This window comes from Leuciscus leuciscus (assembly GCF_965113295.1).
Source record: "Leuciscus leuciscus genome assembly, chromosome: 5".
Classification (NCBI taxonomy): domain Eukaryota; kingdom Metazoa; phylum Chordata; class Actinopteri; order Cypriniformes; family Leuciscidae; genus Leuciscus; species Leuciscus leuciscus.
Window position 1 is genome coordinate 11,494,600 of NC_138729.1, and position 23,326 is coordinate 11,517,925.

The following is a 23,326-nucleotide window of genomic DNA, read 5'->3' on the forward strand; positions in this document are numbered from 1 at the left end:
TCCGCTGCATTATGGGTAGCTGATGCTTATGATTTTTCTATGCTCAGTACCTGCAACATTCTCTCTCTGCTTTTTGTCTTGTCATCTCAATCTCTTTATCTCTTTGTTTGTTTCTCACATTTATTCACCCACACACACACTTTCTTATTCTATCGCTTTGCATCATCATGTGGTTGGGTTGTTGTTATCAGTCATGGACTCATATGGTGCAGCAGACAGAGCAGTTGAGCAAGATTATGAAGTGTCACGCTGAGGAGCTAAACTCGGGGCCTCTCCACCGCCTCACCATGATGATCAAAGACAAGCAGCAGGTGAAGAAGAGTTACCAAAGCCTCCACCAGCAGATCGAGTCTGAAATGAACAAGGTGAGCCTTTGTATAGATCACCACTGCCGTTTCAGGGAGCATCAGTTTGATGGATCAGTTTTGACATGGCTTCTGTCCCCCACAGGTAACCAAATGTGATCTTGAGAAGTTGAAATGCACCTACAGGCAGTTAACTAAGGATGCTGTTTTAGCAAGAGACAAATATAAGGAGGCCATTGTAAAAGGTAAGGTGTTTGTTTATTCTCTGTTCTCTCAAATAATAAACCGATTATGTCCAATTCACACCATAATGACTCTTATGAACCTGTTTTAATGAGTCTGTCAAGTGCATGAACAGTTTAAATCAGGGCCTGTCCCAATACCCACACTTGCAGTCTTGGCCATTTGAGAGTGCATACACACGACAGTAAATGTGTTAGACTGTCCCAAGTCTGATAAATGCCAAAGCTCAGTGCCCTCAAATGGGTCATGACGTGAGAAATCCAATTTTCCTTGATCTTTTGACATGCAAGAGGTCTTTGTACCATTAAAACATCCTGCAAGTTTCATATCTCAATGCATCATCCTCATTATAAACATTTATGTTACCAAGCTCCAAAAATTTCTCTTTTGGATGTGGTGGGATCTGATGTAGCACGCAAGATGTGAATACATCTACAAATGACTGCCTCTTGAGCAAGAGGAATCGTTATACATCACACCATAGGCCCCGCCCACTGGCGTACAGTCGCTTAACGGCCGACACCTGTCTCTTCAAAAGCAAATGAGAACCCATTATAATCACTAACACTGTCTACTCTGGATACAGCATATAGATGCCCATTCAATTTCTGACATACTCCACACGCTTGAATCTACTGACAAGAGGACAAATGGAAGAGCAAAAGAACGTTGGCTTTGACACGTCCTGTTTAAACAGCTCGTTTGCGAGATGGATCCCAGCATCAGGAACAAGTGAATGGTTTACTTTTAATGAAGCCCAAGATTGAGACGGAGTGATTATATGTTTGTTTGGAGCATTTGACTGCAGATTGCTTTATAATCAAGGAACAGTGTAATGGAAAGTTATTGAAAATTCAAATGTGTAAATAAAGCTCTGTAAAAAACATTACTTGCAACTTTACATTTGTATGTTGTAAGTGTGTCTATTACGTCCGCTAGGGGTAAGACACAATAAATGAAAGAAAAAGGTACGACAGGCTTCCACCAGGCCGTCAGATCAAAAGAACCGAATGGCGAATACCAAAGAAGGCGAATACAGTAAATTATGATATAAATTTATTGTGAATCACAAAAGTAAATAACAATAAATCAGTTAGGATTCGTTAGAAGGACCCATGGCCCAAACGAAAATTATATAACAATAAAGTAGAATTCATTAACAAAAATGAATAGAGAAATAAATTCATAGAGTGGTATTCTCGTCAGAGAGACCCAAGGCCAAAAATAACAAACAACCCAATCTAACAAAATTTAACAGTAACGTAATTAACCTAACACAAAGAAAAGAAAATGAACTACAATAAAGCTTACCTAACTACGCTCATCAAAAACATAGAATAAATAAGTTCCAAACAAAAGAGCAGGGGCCTCATTTATAAACGTTGCGTACGCACAAAAGAAGGCGTACGCCGCTCTCTACGCAATAATTGGTATTTATAAAAAGCAAACTTGACGGGAAAATGTGCGGTCCTTCACGCAAGCTCTGACCCAGGCGTACGCACAAAAACGGGTGAAATGAGAAATGGCGACACCGTCGGCAGAGGGAAGAAACACGTCAAAGTGTGTTAAACTGTAGACCGTTGTGTAAAAGAACTGGCAATACTGCCTCTCATAAATAACATGAAGACTTCACAAAGCAAGTCTTACAATTAACAGCCTACACGAATACCCGTTTGATCGATCTGCAGTGTAAAACAAACAAAATCAAACAAAGATTACAACAGAAATGCAAATGAACACATATTTGCAAAAAGAAAAGTGAAATATGTTCTGCAATAATATTGACATGTTATGCAATTCATCCTCATAACACATCTGTAGCTTGTCAGATGCAATCAAATGGATGGTAATAAAATGCCATGATGCCATTACAATGCGTAATGACGTAATGAAAGTTACGTTTCTTGGTTTTCCTCTCTGTGTTTGCCATGATTTCGCAATCGATGAATATTAACTTGTGGGCGTTTCACAGACTATTTATGGGCAACTATGGGCGTGACATGAAGCCGCAAAAGCTGCGCTACATTTAGAATTGATTGTGATTTATTAAGGGAAAACTGCGTAGGATGTGCGTGCGCACGGTTTTATAAATCCGAATATTTCTGTGCGTACGCACATCCTATGTTTCATCCGTACGCCACTTCTGCCGCAAATCCTACGCAAAGTTTTATAAATGAGGCCCCAGGTCTCTCCTACATTACCACATTCTAAATAAAACACACAACCAAAAGAAACACGAAAAGAGTATTTTGATCTGGTGGCTGGCAGGAAGTCTGTGGCATTGCGACCGAACCGAAGCCGCGCCAGTTCCCTCTGTCAAGCGGTAGAGGAGTTTTTAAAAGGACCGCCAGTTGATCATCCAATTAGCGCTGGCAGGCGGCACCACTGTTAGCAAATCAGCGATGATCTGAAATTCAAAGCAAACATCAAAAAGCATACACAGATATTATAAAGACACAAGGAAAAATACACATAACGTAACAGTGTCCCATCGGCTAATCAAAAGTTCTACACATGCTTGTGGAATTCATAGCCATTTTAATACAATATATAAGTGCTCAAGTTCCTCAGACTCCCTCACTCAGTTATTCTCCAATAACTCCCTTACTGAATCTTGAGTAATTTATCAGGTTTGTCTGATGAACGGAGAACTATTACTGTGATGTGCAATGTAGGTTTGTCTGTCTAATTTTGGTCTCCAGTTACTCGCCTTCATGTCGGTCCAAAGACTTTCTTCTGTACAATATTTAATGATTACCCAATATATATCTGGTACTTCTGCTGAAATTGTCATTTTTTTAAACTTTATTTACGGAAACTATGACTGGCAATAAATGAAAATAATAATAATAAAAAAATATATATATATATTTTGAATAATTAAATTCTATAATTACTGAAGATTCAATATCTGAATGTTATTCAGGGTTTACATTTTTACAACAATTAATTTACTAGACTGTAGTAGTCCTTTGTGATTACAGTTTTTTTCCCAAAAATAATGTCTACCCAACATAATTTTAGAGCTTGACGACAAAGATTGACCTTGCAGTGGTTAAAGTGGTTTGACATAACTAGAAAAAAATGCATTGAAGAAAATTAATGTTGGATAGGAGAACAATGTGAAGAGTTTACAAAAAATGGATCTTAGTATAAACAAACAGTAAATACCAGTATCGGTTGACCACTACTTACAGCTGCTCATATAACAAATCTGCAGTTTTCAAAGGCTTACACAACACAACATTAGCCTTCAGAGGAGTTCTCCTTTGACTTTCATCTCACCGCCACAATTGCTTTCATCTTCCCTGCAGGCAAAGAGACAGAGAAAGCCCGTGAACGCTATGACAAAGCCACCATGAAGCTGCATAACCTGCACAACCAGTATGTGCTGGCAGTGAAAAGCGCGCAGCTACATCAGGAGCACCACCATGAGACTGCACTGCCTCTGCTGCTGGACTCCCTGCAGAAGATGCAGGAGGAGATGATCAATGCACTGTGAGTGGACCAGATTACACTTCTGGTTTATTTCATTCTCTAGGCATTCCTCTAGCTCAAACAGTTGAGCATGGTGCTAGCAATTACAAGGACCAGGTCATGGGTTCAATTCCCAGAGAATGAACAAACTGATCAAATATATCCCCTCAATGCAATGCAAGTCGATTTGGATAAAAACATCTGCTAAATGCATACATTTACATGTCTACAGTACATGCTACATGTTGATTACCACACAGACAATCATTTTAGCCTGTCCATCAGTTTTGCAATGGAATGGAAACAAACAATGGAAACAATATAGCTGCATGCAGCATATAAGGGGCCAAGCAATATAGAGGCAGATTGATGAGCAAACATGACAGCGGGCATCAGACCAACTGAATAAATGATTAAAAGGCATTTAGAGACAATTTTAAGCAAAATGGTTGAAAATCCATAAATTTAATCATTTTCTATATGACATAATTAGGGCCCGAATACACATGGTGCAAGGACCCTCTTGTAATTGCTCTGTTTATTGCTTATTACGTTTGACCAAAAGGTGGTGCCGACACCAATTTGATCTGGCTCAGATGCAGTTTGGCTTCATGCCATCAAATTTGTTGGTGGTAAACGAAAATGGTTTTGCCTATTGATATGAAATCCATAACTTTTTGCCAGCATAGTCGAATTTGTTGAAAATTGGATCAACAGTCTAGGAACAATTAGAAAAAGTGGAAAACATAATGGTCCAAGGGATCTATCAAGACCAGTCTCATGACAATAGGCTAAACTAATCAAAAGCTATTAGTGTTTTTTTATGTCATAATACATTTCATTATAACTTTTTACCACAAGATGACACTGCCCTGAAACTTTTTGAGTACCTCCAGGGCATTGTGTCTAAGACAAATAGTGAGTTTTGAAACGATATGCCAATGAGTTAGTAAAATATAACATTTCACAACAAAATTCAAAATAGCCGACATGGGAAAATTGGGTATCTTTCAGCTTGGTATGCCGCTCCGAATCTAAAGGGACCAGTCTTGTGATTTTTGGCCAGATTGTTCAGAAGTTGTAAGCAAAAATAGCAATTTTTCATATCTCCTAACGACTAGGTGGCACTGTGCCAAAATGTGCGGATATCCTCAGGTCATGGTTGTCATAACACACACCAAGGCTGATTCCGAAATCGCCCCCTATGAGTACACTCAATATCGTCCACTATGGTTTCAGACACCACAACAAATGGCTGTCCCCTCAAAATTTGAGGGGACAGCCATTTGTTGTGGTGTTTTGATTTGTTGTGGGCCATTTGTTGTGGACATTATTGAGTTGAAGGTTTAAGGGGATGATTTCGGATTCAGCTCAAGTTTGGTCTGACTACAGTTAAGCGTTTCAGAGATATAGCCTCACATCTACTTTTGCGTGATCTTTGTAGAATTTATTTGCAAGTTATTCTGAGAACTGTGTTTTTTCCCATGTTTTTTTGTTTCTAGCCATGACGGTTCAAAAGTTATTAGCGTAAACGTGTGCAACTTTGGACAGTTGGTGGCGCTAGAGGGATTGAGTTATAGGACTCCAAAATCACTGTGGTTAATGTTCAAACTGTCCTCTATCTGTGTGCCAAATTTCACAACTTTTACCATGATTCTATGGGCTGCCATAGAGGGACAGAAGAACACTACTAACGATTACAATAAGTGCCTTCACACCTTCGGTGCTTGGCCCCTAATAATGCTTCTTAAAATGTAAGCCTATAAATACCAGAGGATTCAAAAGTAAAACTCCAAAGCACCTTATATTGTCTCTGAACTGTGAGTTTGTCTAAATGGTCCTTTTGAGGTAGAACTACTTTTCTAGGTGAAGGAAGAAACTTAAATTTTAGTAATTTCCATCTAGAACTGAAGAAAATTGTGTCTAGCTAAGGTTTGTGAAACAGTGTAATTACTTAACAGTTGTTCATATGGCAGTGTGTATTTGAAGATGCACAGTTAAAAAACTATATAATTTACAACACAATTAAAAAGTTTGGAGTCGGTAAGACTTTTTAATAGGGGTGTCACTGGCTAGATATATTTAAATTAATGACATATGGCATTATCAGGACCCACAAATATTCCCCCATTGCATTATTATACATGATTCAACATTATATATAGTAGTTTAATGTAGTTCTGACACTAAAACTCTGTAAACTTGAATTTTTTTCTCACACAGAAACTGGATGAATTATACACACAATACATTATGTCATTATCCATGATACATATTGATGCATTTTTGTATTGTGATATATTGTGACATGAAGATATTGTTACACCCCTATTTTTAAAAAATCTTTTTGAAAGTCTCTTCTGCTTACCAATGCTTGATTTATTTGATCAGAAAACAGTAAAAACAGTAATATTGTTTTCTATTTTATTATATTTAAAAATGTAATTTATTCCTGTGATGACAAAGCTGAATTGCTACTTAATACTCCAGTCTTCAGAGTCACATGATCCTTCATAAATCATTCTAATATGCTGTTTTAGAGGTCAAGAAAGATTTCTTATTATTATCAATGTTAAAAAACGTTCTGATGCCTGATTTGTGGAAACTGATGCGCATTTTTCAGGATTCTTTGATGAATTGAAAGATTAAAAGAACGGCTTTTTTTTTATGGAGATTATTGGTAACATTATAAATGATTTGCTAAATTATAAATTGATAAATTACATTTTCAGCATTGAAGTGAGAATATCGCTACCCGTTCAACTGTGGAGGGCAGTGCAGTCCTCCCACTGTACTGTGTCTGGTTGTTGTGAATGCTTAGACTGCCACGTGTATTTAAATCTTTTGTTATAGACCTTGCGCAACCAGTTCAGCTCCACCAGAACCATTACTGCATGCTGTAGCCTCAATCCAATATCTCATAGCTGTCAGAGGATTAGCAGAGAACAGAAGTCTCTTTGGGTTTTTTCCTTTCCTAAGCTGTTTTTTAATCACAGAGTTTGCAGTAATCTGATGTGGAAGTTAATCCACATGAAGGAAACAATTGCAAGAGCCTTCTGGGATTGATTTAGAAAGCACCACTGATTTATATATGACCATTCAGTGTGGGTCAAACAAGCCAGGGAAAAAGTTTTATGTTCAGAACCACTGACTAGTGTAACTGTTAGTTCATTTTAAACATCATAAATAGTAGATTTTAGTTTACCTAATCAGAAATGTAATAGATTTGTTCAAATCTCTAACCTCAAAGGGATTAGAGATCATTGCATCATTTACTTGCCCTCAAGTTGTTTCAAACCTGTATGAATTTCTGTCTTCTGCTGAACACAAAAGAAGATATTTTGAAGAATACGGGTAACCGGACTGTTGATGGGCCCTAATGACTTCCATAGATCGGAAATGAATACAATGGAAGTCAATGGGGTCCATCAAGTTTGGTTACAGACATTCTTCAAAATATCTTATTTTGTGTTCAGCAGAAGAAAGAAATTTCGTTCAGGTATGAATTTAAGTATGGCTTTAATATGCTCAAGATCTTAATGAAATGGCACATTCATAAATGTTCAAACAATGATTTTCATTTTTACTGTTTATTTTTTTAATATTCTAGTAAGGGGATTCTGGAGGAGTACAGTGAAATCACCAGCCTGTTAACAGATGAAATAGTGAAGGTCCACAAAGAAATACACACTTCCATCGACCAAATCGATCCACTGTCAGAGTATGACAACTTCATCGAAGTTTATAAGTAAGGCACTTGCAGGGAAAAAAATCTAATTGATTACAATGTTTTAAAGGAGTGAATAATTTGTTAACACTTTACAATAAGGTTCCATTTGTTAACATTAGTTACATTAATCATTTTTTAAATAATAATTGATTAATACATTAATAAAACTACAATAACAAATACTGTAACAAATATATTACTCATTGTTTGTTTGTTTATGAACTATGAGAATAATTATTGTCAAGAGCTATCAATAATTTTATTAAAACTGTTAAAAACAACTAAGCATTTAATATGTACTTTGTATTTTTTAATTAATAATATTGTAAATAATAGACTATATATTTTCAAAAAAAATTTTTGTCAGAAATGTGTCCAATAACTCTGACATCACCTCAATTTCTTTTTCAACAGATCACCAGAAGACAAAGAACCAAATGTAGAATTTGATGCAACGCTGTTAGACGAAACAGAGAATCTTCAAGCAAATGAGATTCTGTGGAATAATTTGACGGCAGACAGTTTACAAGCCATGTGAGTTGCTAAATTCTCAGTCACGTAAGATAGATCACATATGAATACAAATTTGCATAATTTCTTGGTAGGGTTAGTTGAACATTGATGAGTTTGAGCTATTTCCACAGTCTCTATGTTCTGTAACAATGGCTATTTTTTATGCTATCAGTCATGAGTGGTAGACATGATACGGCAGTTAAAATGGTAAAGGTGTGTGTTTGACTGATCTCAGGCTGAAGTCAACCTCAGAGGAGCTGCTCGTGACCCAGCAAAGTCTGCGCAGCAAAGAGGAACTCATGCTGGACCTGGAGAACAAAATAGAGGAATCTACCAAAACCTATGAGAAGAAATCTGAGTAAGAAAAATTAAGTACTTAACTACCACAAAAATGATATGAGCTCGGGATGTCGTCTCTTAGACCTGTGGTTCTCAACCAGGCAAACTTCCAAGGAGGCCACAAGATAATTATATTTAAAAAGCAATGCTAAAAAATCAAGATAGAAATTCAGAAACTGAAATCATATTTTTCTTTGTCAATGTCCATGTTAGTTTACACTAGTTGTGACTTTTAATTCAGGAGTTATACAGTATGAAGCAGCAGGTTTTTTCCCCCACTGAATCCATTATTTGAATGAATGTCCATTCATGGTCATTCTCTTCATGTCAGCTATAACAATGGATGCAGTAGTGAAGTGTGGAGAACTCAAGTGTTTCCATAGAGATTCATTAGGCTGGGCAGAGCGCTCTGTGTTGACCTCAGCACCTCTGTGAAGATGAAAGGGCTCGGACTGATGGAGCTCAGTGAACTGGATGGATGAGGATTTGTCCAGCTTCAGCACATTCTTTAAGGTCTGCTGGGTAATCCAGTACAAGATATGCTGATATAATCACCTCTGCAAACTGAAATGAGACGCACTGCTGCTGAGCTCTACACCTGAACTACTTAATGCCAATTCAGCCAGCTGAACTCAATGCTGATGTCTGCAATCATTTATATTTATATTTAATCATACATATGTTAACGTAAAATCTTACGTACAATTTAACTTTCATGACTTTGACTTTAAAATTCATGACAATCAAGTTTGTAGTAAGTCTGCATGTGAAACGGGACTTGTCAAATTTAATAAATGGCTTAACGGTTAAAAAAATTTACTTTGCTAATTAGTTGCATTCATTTATTAACCCTGTATAGCCTGATATGTAATAATAGTCAGAAAAGATTTTTTTTTTTTGTGGAACAGTTTATTGAACCTTTGGACAAAATCTTTGGTGCAGTTTTTGATGAAATTCTGATCATTTGAAAAGTAATCAAAGAGAATGCAGTGCAATCCAATGATGATTGAGTACAGATACATGTTCTTTAAAAGCTTGATGTATCATATTTGATACTCATGTTTATGAGTTTTCTAAAAAATAAAAACAAAAATGGATAATCAAGTTTCTTCGGTCCATTATGTATTGTTCATCTTGAAATATAACTAACAATATAAAAAGTATTCTTACGTTTATTTTATAAAATAAAAAAAAATTGGGAAACATTTTACAAAAAAAGACACGTGCCATTTTTAGAATTATACTAAAAGATCTTTTACTTGCTAAAAACTATGAAAATATCAGTCAGATGACAGAAGGCATGTAGAAGATTGTATGCAAAAATTGGCCTTTTAAATTTGCATATGAAAAATTATACAGTAAGCTTTATAGGATTAAACATGTCTTTGCTATGTTGTGTAGTTTCAGTGCTTGCAATTTGGTAACATTTTGAAGGTTTTGTAGTAAAATTGATTACAGAAATGAACTTGACAGTGCGTCTGCCTCTGACATAACATCCAGAAAAAATCCTTAAAAAGAGATTAAAAAGATGCATTCATTGTGGATTGAACACTGTGATCTCTCTCTCTCTCTCTCTTTTCAGTGTGGTGTTGTTACTCTGTCAGAAGCAGTCTCTGGAGGAGTTGAGACAGACGGTCCAGCTGCTGCGCTGCTCGGAGGCCAAACTCACGGCACAGAGAGAACTACTGGAGCAGAAGATGCAGGAGAACGAGGGCAAAGAACCACCGCCTGTCGTCAATTACGAAGAGGACGCCCGCTCCGTCAACTCAATGGTAAGGCATCGCTTGGAGCTGCGTCCCAATTCGCACACTATCTCCTTATTAAAGAGTACAGAGATTATAATTTGTGCCTCTCAAATTAGAGCACATTAAAAAGGGTATGCAAGAGGTGCCCAGATGATGTACTATTTCTGGTGGATTTTTGACGTGTGTCCAAACTCATGCTCATATGAGCCACATCCTCCCAATGGAAGACGAGTTTTTTGTGACTGTAAATTCATTTCAGTTGCAGAATGGTTGAGGTTAAAGCTGCTTGCACAGCGGCTTTGCAATGTATAAACCTAAAAGTTGAAGGGGTCATTACTAGTTATAAATAATGACTTCCTGGTCTGGAGGTAACCTTTATGCTTCAGACTTTCATAAAGTTCTCAGGACAAAATTGGCCATGGCAAAAATTGTTGGGGAAAAGTCCCAGTGGTAAATGACAAAGTAACAACTGTTTTTTTACAACAGTTTTTTTTCCTGGTCATATGAACAAAACAATGAGGAAATGTATATCACCCACACACACACACACACACACACACACACACACACACACACACACACACACACACACACACACACACACACACACACACACACACACACACACACACACACACACACACACACACACACACACACTCACACACACTCATCTTTGATCACCAAAATGACATATTTGAATTTTTTTTTTTTCTGTGAAAAAATAAATAAATTCATGCCTTAAAATAGCTTGAATGTAACTCTACACACTTGCTTAATTTAGTATACACGGATCAATGAATATGCAAATTAGCCCCGCCGTCAGAGATCCACTCGGTCAACTTTTACTCAAGTTACTGTAGTAAACGCTGCACAATGGTATCGCTCTTTACGTCAGACACATTACGGTAATTCATATGATTAGCCTTTTGCTTGACTACGTTATCAAACAGCTAATGTTATCTTTAATCTTTAATAATGTGTTGCTAATGTTACACAAACCATGTTCCCGTTCGCCATCTCAGTCTGCCTTTTAAAAATCAGTATCTGTAGAATTAGAAACGCTTTGAACATCATAGAAAGACATATAGTTCATCATGACATATAATATACATCATATACACAATTCATCCACTATATTGCTAAATGTACACAATTTTTCATATCAACAGAAAAATATACCGGTATGGCTTCTCTTGAGACTCCCCTGCTTCAGTGAGTAGTTAATGATATGCTAAAGCCCGCTGGCACGTTGGTTACTAGTTTGTGACGATTTCAAACCACATTTTTGATACTGTCTTTGTTTCACTGGACTTTTAAGGAGAAAATACTCAGCTATGGTGTTGAGTTATGAATTTTTACATGGTTTGTCTGAAAACATATTAAAAACACCACATAGACATATAAACAACATTAAAAACAAGATTTTCTTTAACTGCCCTTCCACAAATTAAGGCCTAAAAAGGTCTTAAATCAGAGCAGAAAGTCTTAAATTCCTAAAGTCATGGCATTAAATGTTGCATGCAAAAAAAATGATATCTTCATCTGTATTTTTGTCTTGTTTTCCAATTCTAAATGTTCCAATACAACTATCTACATTTACCTGAGATGCAAAATGAAGATATGAAGTCTGTTTTTCTGAGAAATTGAACAAAATTAAGTGAGTTTACACTTGAAACAAAATCAAATATCTGTCAATGAGGAAAGAAAACTTGTTTTCTCTTTGAATTAAGAGGAGTTTTCTGACCCCGTTGGCAGATATTTGTTCTTGTTAAATCAGAAACTCGCTTCATTTTGATCTGTTTCATAGAAAACAAGACTTTTTGTAATGCTGGAGGTTAGGATCTGATTGCAGTAATCATTTTTGTTAACAAAAGAACCAAAAAACACAAGGAGCAGAACATCTAGTAACAGGATGAAACAATATAAAAGTACTGAGAACATCAAGCAAAACTATTTTGCAGTATATGCATTTTTTAGTGTTGCTATTGTGTTTCTCCCCTAGACATTTCCATTTACATATTGACATGTTGTGTTCCCTAAACACTTTATTCCTGACATTTTCTTCACTTGGTCTTTAAATGTTTTAAATCTACCTGCAGAAACCCTGATTTAACACATGCATCAGATCAGAGAATATCAATTACATACAACAACAATTGCTATTACTAACAATAATTTTGACTTCTTAAACCGATTGTTCCCAGCCGCACCCCAACACAATATTTTTTGTGTGCTGTGATTTTATTTCAAGATATAAGTGCATTTTGTTGTGTAATATGAAGGTATAGTTTGATTTGACATGCTGCTGGTGTTGAAGCTGTCTGAAGAGGGCAGTGTGTCCTCAGTTTTATTGCTGCTTTTTTTATTATTCCTGCACAGTATGATTTATTAAGACTTTTAAAAATTAAAACTTTTACTGCAGGGATTGTAAATGAGATTTCTTTTCTTTTTCTAAAAATGTGTCTGTTAAATTCTTTTACTTTTGTATTCAAATATATCCATCCAAATATTGAACACTAAGTGTATGATTTTTGTCTTACAAAATAGTGCTTTGGCTGTACCATATTACAGTAAAAATCTGTTGGGGTTAACATGGTACAATGTTTTATTATTATGGAATGTGAGTAATGGTCTATAAAGATATAGTTTTATCACTGTACCATGTCCAAAAAAACGGTTTTAATACTTTTTCTGCTAGACTTGCACAAGTATTTGATTTACCGTTTCATTACAACTTAGTCATGGACACGTACATTTTATTTCAGGATAAAAGCAAAGACAAGGTATCAAAGTTTGAAACCCTCAGACACTCCATCGCTGGAATCATCCGCTCGCCCAAGTCTGTACTGGGCTCTTCATCAGTAAGTTTCAGAACCGAGTCTGCTGCTTTTTCCGTCAACACTTCCTCATTTCTATCCTGACCTGTCATATTCTCTGCTTGACCTCCTGGGTTTTGTCCCTCTTCAGTTTTTCGATGTGATACCCACTAGTGAGAAACCGCTGAGTGAGCAGGAGTGGTATCATGGTGCCATTCCCAGGACGGAGGCCCAGGAGCTGCTGAAGCAGCAGGGAGACTTCCTGGTGCGCGAGAGCCACGGCAAACCTGGAGAATATGTGCTGTCTGTGTTTTCAGACGGACAGCGCAGACATTTCATCATTCAGTTTGCTGATGTGAGTACATTATCAAAAAAGTTGTCTCATTTAAAGAATACATTTTTCAAATTTGTGTCAGATTAAATAAGTGAAGAAGTAATCATAAAAACTAATTTACTAATATTTTAAAATACACCAAGTATTTATTTTATTTTATTTTGAGTTTACTCAACTGTCTGATTTCATTTGCCTGTTTTTGTCTGCAGAATCAGTACAGATTTGAAGGCACTGGCTTCCCCACCATCCCACAGCTCATAGAGCATCATTACACGACTAAACAAGTCATCACCAAGAAATCTGGGGTCGTGCTCTTGAACCCCGTCATAAAGGTGAAACATTGTGTCTCTTTTCATTTTAACAAGCTGTTCTGTTCTCAGTAGTCATTTGCTGTCCCACTTCTGAGGCTATCACTGTATTTCCAATATGAAGCCATAAAGTTCCTTATTACAAAGATTCAGAGGGTACATTGCTCATTTCCCCTAACGTGTGCAACTACATTTGATATTAAATTGATGTCGTGCAGTGCAGTTCTCAAATCAACCTGTCCTGCTGATGTAAAGTCCTGTGTGTGCTTTGATTTCTCTTTGGCTATGAAAAAAGGTTGTAGTGGTTTAGAAAATTTCGCTTTAGACTCCTTTCTTGATAGTGGTCCACACTGGCTGGATTCCCCCCGGGAAGTGTATGTGTGTGTGTGTGTGTATGTGTGTGTATCAGTCAGGTCGGATGATTACCTGCCATGCTGTTCCTCTGATGGGTTTTTGATGACGGGGTAAAGCTCTCCATCCGAACATGTTGACTGAAATCATAATAGTGGTGATGTTTCTGCTGCAGCATGCAAGAAACACTCTCACACCCCTGTGAATGCTGGGATGTGTTCAGACTGTGTAGAACTGCACATTTAATGGACAAATTCGAAATTGTAATATGTTCATGTGTGATTTATTAAACTGTAATTTAATTACATATGAAGCATGTACACTACTGTTTAAAAGTTCGGGGCCAGTAAGAGTTTTTTTTTATTAAACGATATTAGTATTTTTATTTAGCATTAAACGTTCAATTAAAAGGGAAATAAAGACATTTATAATGTTAAAAGTGATTTATATTTCAAATAAATGCTGCTCTTTTGGACTGTCTATTGTTTCAAATAAAAAAAATAAATAAAAAAAAAACATTGTTGAGCACCACATCAGCATAGAATGATTTCTGAAGGATCATGTGAAACTGATGAAGTCTTGATGAGCATAAAAGACTTCTTTCATTAACATTAAAAAATTCTTATTAGCCCCAAACATTTAATCATGAGTGTACCTACTTCATATACTCCAAACAAACATGAGGCTCCTAATGTGGTGTTTTTAGTTGGGCCAGAGTGGACTGAAATATGTCCACACAAACTCAATATATCTTGAGGTTCTCTGGGTTTGGCTTGCTTTATGCAATTATTTTTCCACACATTTGCATAATTCCTAGAATTTCTAACCATACTAGGTTATTATACAAATGTAATAGCCGGACACAGTTTCAATTTATTAGATTTTGAGTGAGGAACATTCTGAAAAAATTTTTTTTTAAAACTACAACATTTTAATATTAGATAATAATAATAATAATGTTGTTGATCATGTTATTATTATTATTATTATTTGACTTCATTGTTCCAAAAAAGTGCAAATGAGTGAAAACTGGGCTGTTATTACAGAAATGACAGCATTACAGCTGAACTCAAGCCTGGCCCACACTAAAAGATTTTTAAAATCTTATCTAATTTTCAAAACGTGAGAGACCATAAACATGATGAAAAAAATAACAAATATTTTTTTTGGGTTCCTCTAGTGTGTGGAGTGCCGTGATGTGACAAAGATAGCACACCACACACTTAACAGGTTCCATCCACTAACAACCAGAGTCCTGAGTGTGAACACATGAAATCTCGCAGAATCTCTCGCGGTCAAATATGACATTAGTGTAAACAAACATGGCGGACGACAAGCAAGAAGAAATGGCAATATTAGTGTGTGGACTACTTTTTACCGAAAATTCGTGGGGGGAAAAAAGAAAAAGGTTAGGGTGCAGTTGTGGAGACAGGTCTTTCGTCAGCTTGCTTTCGGTTTGGCCACACAACAGGAATTCTGATTGTAAATATTCAACATATTTACGACTTGAGAATGGTGTGGCTCCGACGTTCTTCCGAGTTGATTCAGTCACTCTTAACACACATCCCAGCACAGGAAAATCTGATAAGATAATCTGTAGAACCATCAAGATAATCGTGACTTTACCTAGCATTGTCGGAAGGGTAGAATTGGGACCAAAATCGGCCCGATTAACCCAGAAATTCCAGTTTTGATGCAGAAACTGCTGCTTGTTTCATTGCTTTGTTTTGAATAAACATGTTGAGTGAAGTGCATTATTTTCCAGGCTAATTTCAATACTGCAGGTCACTCATGATCCTCATGACGTTTAGAGTAATGGCCCTTTAATTGATGCTATTATCAATGTTGAGGTAAATGTCTGTTCTCATTGCCACTGCTGTTAATGTGTTGAGGTTTTAGAAAGGGATTTTTCTTTTTTGTGTGTATGTTTTAATTGTCTTTTAAACCTCTTTGAATCCTCTATTAGTTTGTGATCAGTAAAAGCAGTTTTGGTCAACTCTAAAATTTGAATTAAACACACTGACAGAAAATCATAGACAAGATATGCACAGTAAATGTGTTTTTGTGTCTTTTAAAGTGCTCCTATTATGCTTATTTAAATATTACCTTTCAAGCAGTGTGCAATATAGCTGTTTGTAAATGTAAAAGGTCTGCAAAGTTTTAAAGATCAAAGTGCACGACAAATGAAGTTTTGTATACTAAAAGAAAGAATTGATTCTGAACTTTTGAAACGGGTCGCCAGCAATTCCAGTCGCACTTACTGTTACATACTTGTGTAACACAATGTAATATATTTGCATAATTCCAGCCTATAGCTTTAATTGGCTGCCCGTGAACGATGTCTACTTTTACCATCAAACACTGTAGTTGTAGCTGAGGCCTGGAAGAGTTTGGTTCATGATGTCGACAAGACAAAAATATTTTCAGCGCTGAGAATCCACTTTGAATGCATTTCAAAAGGATGAGGACAGAATATTGCTGGACTTGATACAAAAAAAACGACGGCATCATTCGTTTAACTGTGTGTATCAAGCACAGAAGAAGTATCCGGAGCTGAAATTCAGATATGCTAATGGAGGTTTTGTTTCCGACTCGCGCTGTAAGACCAATCGCAGTAGACCAATCACAACTGGGCCGTCTGACCAATCAGAGCAGAGTAGGCTCTCGAAAAAGAGGGGTTTAGAGAGACTGGATCTCCGAACTAACCGTTTTCAGACTCTTTGATAAATTATAAGATGTGCAATGTATATTATGAGAAAACTAAAGTGTTTTTGACCATGAAAGCTATTGTAGGAAACCTCCAAAACAAAATTAGGAACCTTGAAAATAGCATAATAGGGGCACTTTTAAGGAATATTTTGGTTTATTTACCTTGTGTGATTACCTTGAGTTTGTATTTTGCATAGATAAATGGATTGTGTACATATATCTCTGTGTATTGCTGTTATCACAATAGTGTCAAAGAAAGTTGTAAAAGTAGAGGTTTCACAAGAAAATTTGGTTTTTGGAGATCTTCAAAAGATATCCCACTATGTCTCTGTCTAGGCGAGTGCTTTTGGAGAATGAGGTGATAATTGCATCATTATCATTCATCAGAGGAGTAGCACAGTGACTGACCCACAGGACGCTCAGCATCTCTCTTCTGTTTGTCTCTGCACGAGTCATTAGTTCATTAATGAACATGTGTCAGAAAGATAATTTGCTATTGTTGTTTGTTTGCTCAGGATAAGAAATGGATTCTCAATCACGAGGACGTCATTCTGGGAGAACTCCTTGGCAAAGTAAGTCCACATCCATTGTGTTTGTGTTTGAGACTGTTGCAGAAAAATACTGTGGTTGTACCATGGTACAGTGATCAGATGGTAATGCCATGGGACTTTGATGGAGATATACATATGCTACCATTCAAAAGTTTGGGGTCAGTAGTTTTTTTGAAAGAAATGAAAGGGTTAGTTCAACCAGAAATAACAATTCTGTCATTAAAGCCACACTAAGTAGAAATTGTGTTTTGGTCAAACAGCGACCCCTAGAGTCGCTGTGGAATACTTGCACTGTCGTAAATTATATTATAACATTTTTACATGATTGCAGCTAAATCACAAGTAAATAGTCTATAGTCTAGGCCTACTGTATAATTTAATTTGTGTTGTTTTTATTGGAATGTAAACATTACAAAATGCCAGATAACATCAATTAAGTTAAATGTACGTCGCATTATTTCATAACATTGGCCGTTATGATGTCATTAGACATGATTATTGCCATTTATCATAATAGTTTGCAAATTGTGCTCGTTTACACTATTTACAACCTCTACGTTAGGCTTATTTATGATAATTATGTGAGATATTGAAAGCTGTTCTCATGATAATCGCAGGAATCAACGTCAACGGCGTTGTCTGATATCCCTCAGGACTACGTGATAAATACACCTCACAACACTGAGTTCAGCTGGCAAACTAATTCGTGAGGCATAGCTATCTGATTTATCAAAACGATTCCATTTAAACCTGGTCACATAAATGTATTTTTTGCGAAACGGATTTAAATTCGATCTTCAATTCTTGCGCTTTATGCAGATTTAATGGAGTTCACGTCTCCGAAAGCAACAGATATGAGCTGCATTTTATAGATCATCAGCTAAAATTTCAAAATCAAAGACCGCAATAAGAGAGAGCAGTAACAGCCCTGGTAAGATCATTTAGTTTCTTTACTTTTAATGATGAAGATTGTGTGATAAGCGTCTGCGACTTACTTTCACTTTGATTTGCGATAGTTTGCACGTTGGCTTGATGCAGTTGCTCATCTGCGGTGATGCATGTTCCAGCGCGTCGTCATATCTGGATATAACATAATAGCCTATACAACGCTCTCACACGGTTTTTTTTTTGTTGCATTTTTGGTAGGAGTACAATTTACATATGTGGTTTCAAAAACCATATGCATTTACACTTGTCCAGTTTCGTCTGGAATGCGTCTCAGATCTCCTCCTGAAGTGGTTTGAGGGATCGGATTCAAATCCGTCTCAAATGCGTTTCAGAGGGCATTTAAACCTGGACTTTTCACGATCGGATAGCTATCCGATCTGAGAAAACGCATTAAGTGGCCAGGTGTAAACAGCCCCCATGACAAAAACATACGCACGAAAGCCGAAAACAAACGCTGGTTGGCCTCTCACGTCCAAATTTGACGAAGTGGTGGGGGAAGTGACGTATGCCGTAAAGCAGTCGAATTTTGTAGTTCTTTTTATGCTCTTGTTACTACCCGAACACCGAAGTTACATAGTGCCAGTAAAAGCGATACAGACCCTGTCAGGCTATGGCAGACCTGTCATTCAACCTATTGTAAGTCGATGTACCATCACAAGGATCTTGGAAATATATTATGAAGGTTGAAAAGTTACATAGTGTCGCTTTAATTACTCACCCTCATGTTGTTCCAAACCCGGAAGACTCGGAACACAAATGAAGATATTTTTGATGAAATCTGAGAGCTTTCTATCCCTTCATTGACAGCTACACAACTACCACTTTGACGCTTCAAAAAGTTAATTAAGAGATCGTAAAATTTAGGATATTTTTTTTTTTACATATAAACATTGATCAATGAACAAACAGAAGCTCAGCCGAACTTGCTTGACACACGAGAATGAACCTCATTGGTTCTTGCACGTCAAGCGAACATGCTTGAGCTTCTGTTGGTTTACCACAACTGATGTGTGCGTTGATGAATGTTTATATGTGAATAAAAGCCTAAATTCAATCTTTTCTTAATTTGGACTAAACCACTCAATTCATATGGATTCATTTTACGATCTCTTTATGAACTTTTTGAAGTGTCAAAGTAGTAGTTGCATAGCTGTCAATGGAAGGACAAAAAGCTCTTAGATTTCCTCAAAAATATCTTCATTTGTGTTCCAAAGATGAACGAAAGTCTTACGGGTTTTAAACAACATGAGGGTGAGTAATTGATGACAGCATTTTCATTTTTTGGTGAACTAACCCTTTTATGAAGCAAGGATTTTTAGGGTAGGACCTTGTGCAAAATTACATATTTTCACAATTAATTAGGTTGACAGGTCACTTAAAAAATGACAGCAAAACAAACACAAAACTAGTCGACCAAGTAGTGTGTTGGATAATTAGTCGTCTAAAGTTACTCGTCGCTAGTACTATTAATATGTAGTATGTCCAGAAAGCCATGTTACGGTGCATGTCTAGAAAAACTGCCATTGTTCTTTTTGGTATTTTTTTATATTTTAAATGAAATAAGATGCTAAGTGCTTTTGGACAAATGTTGTTTTTAGGGAAATTTTGGTGAGGTTTTTAAAGGAACGCTGCGAGATAAAACCCCAGTGGCCGTGAAAACTTGTAAGGAAGATCTACCACAAGACCTCAAGATAAAGTTCCTCTCAGAAGCCAGGTGAAGATGCTTTACGTCATACTTTCTCATTCTTCAAACTTCACTTTGTTCACATTCTCCTAAAAATAATAATGAGTGATGAAATAATGTGGTCATGTCCATATTCATTTATGCTTTCTCCACCTCTAGGATCCTGAAGCAGTATGATCACCCGAACATTGTGAAGTTAATAGGCGTCTGTACCCAACGGCAGCCCATTTACATAGTAATGGAACTTGTAACAGGTCAGTAAACTGGATCTTCGTCTCAGCCATTAGCCACTGAAACCCATTCTCGTTAAAAGTTGTCGAATACTTGTTTGGGATGTTGGTGTCTCTTTTAATTTATTGCACATCTGTAGCTCATTTACTTTGCCATTTTTCAATAGGTGGGGACTTTTTATCATTCTTAAGAAAGAAAAAGGAGGACCTTAAGACAAAGCAACTGGTAAAGTTTGCTTTAGACGCTGCTGGAGGAATGGCGTACCTGGAGCTAAAGAACTGCATACACAGGTAAGAAAAACTGAAAAGCTTCAGATTTAATAGTGATACACCTTATCCTAACAAAAACTTGTCCGGTTAAAAATAAAAGAATGTAAACAATATTATAAACAATATTTTGCATTACCAAAACGGTCTGTTTTCAGGACAATTTTTGTGAATTTGTCATGAATAATTGCTCCTGTTTCTCATTACCGTATCTGGATGTTTTACTTTTTATGTATCTCCAGTTATTAGTAGCAATGGTTTAACAACATGGCTGTAACCATGGTTTGAAAATTAGTGAGTTGGGAATCTAGGAGTTGGGTGTTTTGAATTGTAAACAAATGCAACTCATTATATACACTACATGTCTCCTTCAGATTTCTATCCTCATCTTCCTCCCTGTTGCTCACCTCTTTGTTGTCATATCCTTCTTGCAGATTTTTTTTTGTGTGTGTTTTTTTTGGAGAAAAACATCTATTGTTGTATCTATGTATTTTGTCGGAACCTCTTTGCCGTTCTACATTTTGGGTACGATCTCTATGTTCTGAACGATTACTTTTACTACTAGTCATTAAGAGAACTTTATTATATGAACTCATTATGAAAAATGTAACCTCTATGACCTCATAGCTTGCTACGGACATGAGGCACACTAAATTGTAATATTCTGGGGATCCCCTACCAAGAATTATTATTTTTTGTTTAACTGCTTTAGAATGGCTTTTTTCGTCACTTTTAGACAGACAATTAAAAGAAAATGACACTTATACAGCAATAAAATATAAATATGATTTCACTCACTTAGCCTATCACTTGAAGCAAAAGTCTCAATAAAGAGACAATATCTGTGTTAAACGAGCACATTCGACCATTTAGTGAAGCTGATTGCTTTAGCCCAGGGGTTTCCATTTCTAGTCCTCGCGCCTCCCCGCTCTATACATTTTTAATGTCTCTCTTATCTGACACGCTCAGTTGAGGGATGGGTTTCATTCGACCGTACGTGCACTAAGAAGTGGACTTACAAGGGTATTTCGGTACTCCTCTATAGGGGTGGTAGTGGCGCAATGGATAAGACACATGCCTTTGGTGTGAGAGACCCGGGTTCGAATCCACTGTGAGACACCAATGTGTCCCTGAGCAAGACACTTAACCCCTAGTTGCTCCAGAGGCGTGCGACCTCTGACATATATAGCAATTGTAAGTCGCTTTGGATAGAAGCGTCAGCTAAATGAATAAATGTAAATGTAAATGTAAATTTCGTCATCTTAAGACAGATTCCAATCCAAAGCAGGTGTGTTTGTATGCATCTGTTTGCGGGTGTGTAGTGTGTTAGACGCGACAGTTACAAGTCAACTATCATGATTACAGATTAAATAAGATAAAAATACATATTACCAAATTATGTTTATTTTCATATTTATCATCACAACATACTCTAGATTTATCATTCAGTTTAGGGCTTTTGAATTGGACAGATTAGATTAAGTGAAATTGATAATTAATTAATATTTATATGGATATATTATACACATGTATATTAAATGAAAGTATGGTCATTTATATCATATTTATGTACAGAAGTAGCTATATTATTGCATCAAAACTCCTCTAATATGAGCAACTTGAGTTTCGTCTGAGTTTGAAATTGCAGGGTGTTGCGAATAAACACACTTTGTTAAATGAAGTGAACTTCAACAGATATCCCATGCTAAGGGAGTAGGGAGCAGTGAACACTTCATAGGGACCCTGTCAATCGGTACACACCCGAGTTCATGGAGCTCTCTTCTAACAAGCTGATGATTAGATAAGAGAGACATACATACTAGAATAGGGAAGCCCTACTTTAGCCTGTATCCAACTTAGGCATGGGGTCTTCCTTCATTTTTAATTTGTAGCTGATGTTTGAATGGTAGCTTGCTAAACTTGTTGGTGATCAAATATTCAATGGCCCTGTCCCAAATGGCACACTTCATGTGCACTTTCGGTCTTGTGGACTTACAATGGCCGCCGCGTGCGCGTGTCCGTTAAGTCCGTGAGACCGTAGGGTGTCCCATTTCTCATTTTTAGATCTCAGAAGGGTGCTCGCGAGCGCCCCCATGTGGTCGATTTGCGCCCTTGATGCGCACTTTTGCCGAGCCCGCGCTGATGCAGACTCCGCAGCAGACTTCCCCCCGACAGTCAAAGCGGCATTACGTCACGAAAGTGCGGACTCAGAGGAAGACCGCGAGTGCTTAGGGTTCCATTTGGGACAGGGCAAATATCTCTACTCTCCATAATAAAGGTAGTTGGTACATTATCAGTGGTAGCGGTTTGATCTCTTTGATGATTGGTTGATATGACCTAGTGAAATACTCGATGATGATTGGTTTATCTTTTTACCAACTGAGGCAAAAGTCTCCAGCTATGGATTTTGCCTCTCCCTCCCCTTCACTTTGCCCTCAGACTCGCCTTAGCATAGTTTTCCAAACGAAGAGCAGCGGTGGTTCGGACTTCAGTAATATTTTATGGTGTTACAGTGGTTAAATAACAAGCATTAATGAGTTGGCAGCCCTGTTCACGGATGTTATTCCATGTTGTAGACACCAAATCAGTTTTCTTGCCGCTAAAAACTAATTTTGTATGGGAAAAGACTAAATATAAATGGAATCAGTGCATAAAATGCTTATTATTAAAGATATACGAGAAACAGCGAGTGCTCTTTACTATCGCGGCTATTTATCTGCAGCGAAAGCGCAAGCACCGGTCAATCTGGGTTCATGAAACCTTTCAAGTTCAG

At 36.9% G+C, this 23,326-nt stretch overlaps 1 protein-coding gene across 5 annotated transcripts in view; it reads left to right on the top strand.

Moving 5' to 3' along the window:
- The window catches only part of fer (fer (fps/fes related) tyrosine kinase), a 40,526-nt gene that overhangs the window by 7,825 nt on the left and 9,375 nt on the right, over positions 1–23,326 (top strand). For all 5 annotated transcript variants that reach the window (XM_082171411.1, XM_082171409.1, XM_082171407.1 and 2 more), the window contains 14 exons: positions 192–365; positions 451–550; positions 3,863–4,046; positions 7,636–7,773; positions 8,170–8,289; positions 8,504–8,626; positions 10,190–10,379; positions 13,121–13,216; positions 13,323–13,526; positions 13,715–13,837; positions 17,389–17,445; positions 19,971–20,086; positions 20,216–20,310; positions 20,454–20,577. In XM_082171411.1, coding sequence (XP_082027537.1) covers positions 192–365; positions 451–550; positions 3,863–4,046; positions 7,636–7,773; positions 8,170–8,289; positions 8,504–8,626; positions 10,190–10,379; positions 13,121–13,216; positions 13,323–13,526; positions 13,715–13,837; positions 17,389–17,445; positions 19,971–20,086; positions 20,216–20,310; positions 20,454–20,577 — 1,844 coding nt within the window. The remainder of the gene's footprint in view (positions 1–191; positions 366–450; positions 551–3,862; positions 4,047–7,635; positions 7,774–8,169; positions 8,290–8,503; positions 8,627–10,189; positions 10,380–13,120; positions 13,217–13,322; positions 13,527–13,714; positions 13,838–17,388; positions 17,446–19,970; positions 20,087–20,215; positions 20,311–20,453; positions 20,578–23,326) is intronic.